This window comes from Benincasa hispida, chromosome 11 (genome assembly GCF_027475165.1).
Source record: "Benincasa hispida cultivar pf3 chromosome 11, pf3_genome.v1.1, whole genome shotgun sequence".
Classification (NCBI taxonomy): domain Eukaryota; kingdom Viridiplantae; phylum Streptophyta; class Magnoliopsida; order Cucurbitales; family Cucurbitaceae; genus Benincasa; species Benincasa hispida.
Window position 1 is genome coordinate 5,162,983 of NC_143488.1, and position 6,897 is coordinate 5,169,879.

General features: G+C 37.0%; 1 protein-coding gene across 1 annotated transcript; it reads right to left on the bottom strand.

Annotated features, from left to right (window-relative positions):
* Nucleotides 1–1,768: 1,768 nt before the first annotated feature.
* LOC120090454 (uncharacterized) lies at nt 1,769–5,180 on the bottom strand. Its single transcript, XM_039048130.2, has one exon. The coding sequence runs from the start codon at nt 4,374–4,376 to the stop codon at nt 2,016–2,018; it is 2,361 nt and encodes a 786-aa protein (XP_038904058.2). The 5' UTR covers nt 4,377–5,180; the 3' UTR covers nt 1,769–2,015.
* Between the last annotated feature and the right edge of the window lie 1,717 nt (nt 5,181–6,897).

Here is a 6,897-nt window from a genome sequence, read left to right on the forward strand (position 1 = left end):
CCATAACTCTAGTATTATAAGTAAGAAAATGGAGGAAAGCAAATAAAAATGTGATTAATCTTTGTCACTGTCCAAACATGGCATGTTCCCTTCAATAATAAAGTTGTTTGTTTCTTTATTGATGCTATATATAAAATATATATGAACCTGTATGAGGATTTTTTTTCTTTTTTTTTTAATAATTTCATTTCTATGGACTGCCCCTCAAGCTTTAAGAATTAAGTAAAGGCAGAAAGTCATTGAAAATTAGGCCATGTTTGGAAGCCTCCAAAATAACATACTAAAGAAAAAAAAAATAAAAGAGTAAAGAATTGAAGAGGGAGGCTTCAACCAAAACATGACCCATGTGGCTTGATTAGTACCTGTTCCCATAACCATACAGAGAAATCTCATATTCAAATGTGCAAAGAGACAAGCATTTTGGGAGAATAATTGTAATTTATAAAGTCATTCAAACTGGATTTATAAACAAATTAAAAAGAAAACTAGAGGTGATGGAAGTATAATACTTAATTAGCAATGTGAATGAATCACTCAAATCATCAAACAACCACTTCTTCAATCAAACAAAAAGGGTATTAGTTTTATCAGCTTTTCGGGTCTCGGTCGAACAGAATGGTTAAGATAAAATTTAAACTAAACCAGATGGAGGTTTGGATCTAAACAGCAGCAAAAATATTCAGGTTCAAGTTCTGTCTAAGATTCCTCCAACTGCATTGACAAAACAGTTGTAACTGTCTATGCATGCTATCGAAAACTCGCACTATGTTCGATTGAGAGAGAGAAAGAGAGAGGATTAAAGACAGCAAACTAACAATATTTGCAAAATCTAAGCTACAAGATATGCAGCATCCAAAGAAATATCCTTCTTGGTAAAAGAAACATGAAGCTTAGTGAATAAAACACACATTCGATGACATCAGGGCTGAAAACTAAAACTAAGCAACCAGTTAGGGAATGGCTCGTGTGCATATTTCGAGTTTGAAGGACTCCCTGCATTTTAAGTTCGAGCTAGAACCCAAATAATGAGTAAGGGTGATGAGGGCTTGAGATGTGTGACGGGCGAAGCCTCGTCAAAGATTAGTGGGACCGGGTCATGAGATTAGAATAAGTTGGTGAGGCCTCTCAAGTTATCCCAAAAGAGAGAGAAAAAAAAGTACAATATCACTATGTTATAAGATTCCTAACTTAGTAGTGTACTTAGAAAGCTAAAGCCAAAGCTACACTTTATAAATCAATGTATGTTTCTTTTTGGTTTCAATACACTGGCTGAAGTTTTGCAATGTCCTTTTCTAACAAGTTTATCACTTATGAGAAGTTTCAAAGCAGAAACTATAGAGAAACAAACAAATACATAACACTACAACCTTGATTGATAACCATTTCGTTCATTTTTGAGAAGTGTGCTTGCTTATTTTTTCACAATTTCTTTCCAAATATCGTCTTCCTAAGGTAAGATTTGAAGTCTAGCCAAATTCCAAAAACAAAAACAAGTTTTTGAAAATTATAATAAAAAAACCGAATGGTTATCAAAGGGGACCTAAAATTAATCACTAAAAGTTAAGGGCACATAGTTACACGATGAAACTCTAGTACGACCATTGTCACCACTACTGACTTTCTCTATCGTAATAATTTGTTTTTCCTTTCAAACTCGGTTCTGTCTTCATGTCCAACAAGTAAAGCAACCAACATAATAAGAAGAATGTGCATTTCATATTAATAAAACATGAGACAGAGAAGATGAACACCAGAGCAACAATGGCAGTTTTTGCAGAAGAAATAATATACTAACATGCTAGTAGTTAGATTTTTAGTTACACTAAGGAAGCTAGTCTGTCTGGACTTAAATGAATCAAGTGCAGAAAATGTTGCAAGAATGACAGGTAATGAAAGTTAAGCTTGCTTAAGAGATACCACAAAACAGTTCAATATTATTGATAATTAATTATACGAGTAGATAAATTGGAACCTCTGCATAATAAGAGTTGCTAAGAACCCAATCTCCCCCTTTTTCAACACCTCCAAGCTGAAGCGGATATGAGCTCCCGACGCTGCCAGCATAAAACTAGGGAAGCCTGACGTTTCTCGACATGAAATCCCCTTACAGAAGTTCTCTTTGCTACACATTCTGCTTGAGTTTCAGTGAAGTTGCTAAAGGTTACAGGCGTGAACCCAGCAGATGCAAAGAGCGTCTTCCAAAGGGGCATTCTTTCTGGTGCTCGAAGCCGCCCCAGAACGGTGCTTTCTATTCGGGGTTGCAAAAGAAACCTCTCAATCTTGTTCACGGCATCCGAATTCATATTGATAGCATCCAGAGAATCCAGGAGGTTAATGTAGGACTGAAGTGCCTGAAGCATATGCTGAGGAAATGGGAGGTCACTTCGATCACACCCACGGTCCAGTGAAACCACAATTTTCGGTGAGAGTTGCTTGATGAAACGGAGGAGAGATGGAAGCATCGCTGGTTGATTCGATGAGCACCATAGAGGGAAGTTTACTGCAATAGCCTCATTTTCGCTTGATCGAGAAAATGGCAAGGAAAAGGAGTTCTGGTTCAAAGAATCAAAGTTAACCACTTCAAACTCGAAACTTATTCCAATGTCATTAGCAAATTGAGTGAGATTTTCGCGCATAAGCCCGAGTTCAATTGGATGGTGAGTTGAGGGAGAGGCAAAAGCAGTGATTTTGAGTGATGGTGCACCCCGGTTCCTCAAGGACAGTTCCTGCATAAAAGAAGCCCACTGAGCTCCAAAACCAATATCAAAATCTACAATGTGAATTCGATCAACGTCATCGAGGGCCTCAAGCAGTGCCTGGTTGCAGGTGAAATTCACAAACTGAATGAGTGGGGAGATTTCCGAAAACACCTTGTAAGCACCCATCTTGAAGATCACATCAAATGGTGTTGGGCAGCGAGTTGGAGGAGGATTAACTGGGTTGTTCATAAGGAGGAGCAATTGAAGAGCCTCCTTGAAGTAGAAAGCAGCCCTTTGAAGGGGCTTTCCAACAGGTGAGAGCTGGTGATTGAGCCGCGCCAATATCCCTTGCGCGTGTGAGAAATTCCCAGTCCCTACCAGCTCTGCTGCCTTGTAGAGCTGGTCGAGCAAAGCATGTTGCTGATGCTGATGCTGTTGCTGTGGGGGATTGTGATATGCCATTTCGTCGCCAAGCCCTACAACTTTCGGCTTTGGCGACATTGCTTTCTGCTGAGGAAGAAACTGCAAACCCGAAGGATAACCAAGCTGCTGCTGCTGTTGCTGCTGCTGCAGTACCTGCAGCTGATGATTCCTCAGAAAAATCTCATTCCCTGGATCCATAAACGGAACTTTTGGGATCTGCCCATTCGGGTTGGGGTCGAGTCCTCCACTAGAATTATGCCTCTTCAGTTGAGGCTGGAGCTGCTGTTCCTGTTGACCAAACGTCAATGGTACAAAAAAGCTAGGGTTCTGAGGCTGCTGATGTTGGTTCAACAAAACCTGAGTATTCAAATTCTGAGGTTTCTCATCAGGGCTCTCAAATGGCTGAAGTTGCTGAGGATAAATCATACCAGAAACAGGAACAACAAGATTTTCAAGAGACCCGGTAAAGATAGGGTTCTGAACATTGAAATTTCCATGGCGATTGTTCAAACCCAAACTAGAACTCTTGTAATTAACAACCCCCCCACAAGTGCTTCTACTAAATGACTTATTGTTAACATTAACATCAGAAAACCCACCACAAGCAGCAAGAGGAAACGATAAATTAGGATTAATGTTGGCGAGAACATTACCAGCACCAGTGTCGAATTCGGAACCCTGATCGACGACTCCAATACCGGCATTGCCATCCAAATCAAAGGGTATATTCCCATTTTGCAAAACAGTTTTACTTCCTAAACTGGGATCTTCAACATCTCCGGCGATCCATCGGAGAAACGACTGTTCTGGGCCGGCTGTTTCCGACCACATGCTCTCCAAATCTTCCAATCCAACCCCACATCGCTCAAATCCACCTGGAAAAATGGCGTTCCCAACAGCAGCTCCAGCAACCGGTTCAACAGCAGGAGTTTCCGGAGGAAGCGAAGGAACACAACCACCGCCACCGCCACCGCCACCGCCACCAAAGGAAGAAGAGAGAGTGGAAGCCGATGTGGGAGGACTGGGGCTTCTCATATGAAGAACGGAAGTGGGTTCGTTGTTGGGTAAAACAAAATAAGAAAGCCCTTCTTCTTGTTCTTCTTCTAGTTCTTGTTCTTGTTCTTGTTTTTGTTGTTCTTCTCCTTTCTTAACCCACTTTTCTGCAAAACCAGAGCAAATCGGAGAAGAAGAAGAAAAAGCGGCTGAAAATTCCAACTCCCCCTTCCCCTGAAAGTGAAAGGAAATACCCCTCATACCCAGAGGACCAAAACCCAGGTCGCTAGACAAGAAATGAAGAACAACAAAAACAATATTCCAAAGGGTTTCTTCAAAAAAGAGGAACAAGAAATCAAAATTTCAGGGTTTAATTTGAAACCCACCATTTTTCTTTGCATGCCATCGAATCCCAAAATCCCAAACTCCAAAAATCAAAACCCCATTTCACAGATTCTTCTTCAAATTCCCTTTTTCCCCTTTCTTCTTCCTCCACCTCAATCTCCTCTTCCTTCTACTTTCCATTTCCATATCTCTATTTCTCTACTCCATTTTTGCCCCTACCCTTTTGCTTTTCTTTCTCTGTTTTCTTGATGCTATCTTCTTCTTCTTCTTCTTCTTCTTCTTCTTCTTTTTCTTCTTATCAAGTTGAGAGTTGTTTTTGTTTGTTGTTCTAGCCTTGTGTTTTAGCAGTGGTCTGTGGCCTTCTCTGTTCTGCCATGGATGCGTACATCATAAAAAAGGCAATAAAGTGTACGCCCCCTTCTCCTCCACTCTCTCTCTCTCTTACTCCATTACTTTTTCTCTTTCTTCTTCTTCTTTTCTTTTTTATTTTTGGGTTAAAATTGGTTTTGTTTTTGGCCCTTTTTTGTTTAATTTAACTTGCTTTGGGTTTTCTCTGTCACTTCTGCCTTGTAGTGGCCATACTGTTCTCTCTCCTTATTTTCTGAAAGCCCAAAACCAGGCAAAGTGAAAACAGAGCGAGGAGAAGTTGAAAAAGAGGGGCCTTCTGATTTCCCTTTTTTTTTTATCAACTCTTTCTTCCCCTTCACCACACTTCTATGCTTTCCAAGATTTCTTTTTCCCCATCTTAGAAGTTATATATAGGATTATTTTATAAAAAATTGAAATTATGTCCGATAAATGTAATGGATAAGATACAATCAACATAAATATACTTTAACAGACTTAAAATTTGTATTGTCAATCTTAAGGTCAAAGGTACGATCTCTGACTTCACATATTATCGTAAACAAATGATAAAGATACAAAACTTCTCACACTATTCTACCATCGGATGTGGAATCCGATGCTTTGGATGTGATCAATTTCTTGTCGAGAAAATAGTCGTCATTAGTTGAAATCAGGGTCCTCATCGAAGATTTTATTTTTGTTGAGCACCTTGCTAATATTTCTCTTTTTTTTCTTTTTTTGTCACCTTCCTAGAGAGGACAACAAATCTACTCATTTATTGACGAACCTTCTTTGTTCTCGGAAGAGGTCTTCCTCAATAGTATCTTTTACTTATTTGTGATAAGAATGTGAGGTAGTTGGGTTTTTTTTTTTTTCTTTTGTTTCATTTGAAAGAAAAAATTAATAAGGATTACTATTTTAAAAATTAATGGTTTGATATTTCATTTTTTATATAATCAAATAAAAAAAAGTTGGGGGTTATGCATCATTTAAGTATAGTGGATGAGGCACCCGTTAGCTTCTTTGAAGTTAGATTTTTTTTTTTCTCTAAATTTTAGTTTTAGGTTAATTTATACAAAATACCTATAAAATTTGAAGTATCTTTCAATTGTATCACTAAACTTTGAAATGTTTCATTTTTACCATTTAACATTGAAATTTGTTTTTAAAAAATTGCTTGAATTTTCTTTCTTAAAATAAGATAAAAATTAACGTGATAACTATTACATTGTAACTGAAAGACATACATAACATCGTTTACAAAAACATTCACATAAACGGATGTGAGGGCTGATGGATAAAAAATGATTGTTAAATGATTTTAAAAATATCTTTTGAGATGAAATAAATGGTAATAATAATTTTAATCTTCAACAAATATATAGTTGTGAATAACATCACATATATATTCTAATTTTTACATCTTAGCTGTCACATCAAATTTTATCCTTTATTTAATGCATGATACTGTTTAAACAATTTTAAATTTTAAGCGATTTTTTAAAATAAATTTTAAATTTCAAAGATAAAAATGAAACTTTTCAAAGTTTAGAGAAAACGTTTCATACTTTAGGAGTATTTGTATAATGTAACCTTAGTTTCATTTAATTTTTGTCATTTCACCAATATTTAAGAATAGTGTGGATACATGAAATAAAATAGTATATCACTTAATGATGCATCAAATTGTAGATGGAAGGAGTAGTTACCGTAGTAACGGTGAATTTTTACTAGGTTGAAGATTTCTTCTACATGTTTTTAATGGTGAAATCCTTTTTGTTGCATTTTGTATAAATGTTAGGTGTTTTTATTTCTCTTCTAACGTGGAGAACAAAGTTCCCGACTCTATTACAATTTTGACATCATCTCTTAGGAACTCTTTGGTGTGGAAGGAGAATTTCTATCATTAATAAAGAGTTAGTGTTGTCATTGGGACGGACGATCTTTTTGTCCAAAGAAAGAAGGTTACAATTTGTTGTCTCAATCTCGATGTTTGAAATATTGAAGGATAAGATGTTGTAATAAAGAGACAAAAGAGACTGTATATATAGATATAAATAGATCCGAAAGTATAAAAGCATTGAAATGA

What these genes read in the sequence shown, in the direction of transcription:
- LOC120090454 (XM_039048130.2), bottom strand. Translation starts at nt 4,376, where the DNA reads ATGAGGGGTATTTCCTTTCACTTTCAGGGGAAGGGGGAGTTGGAATTT.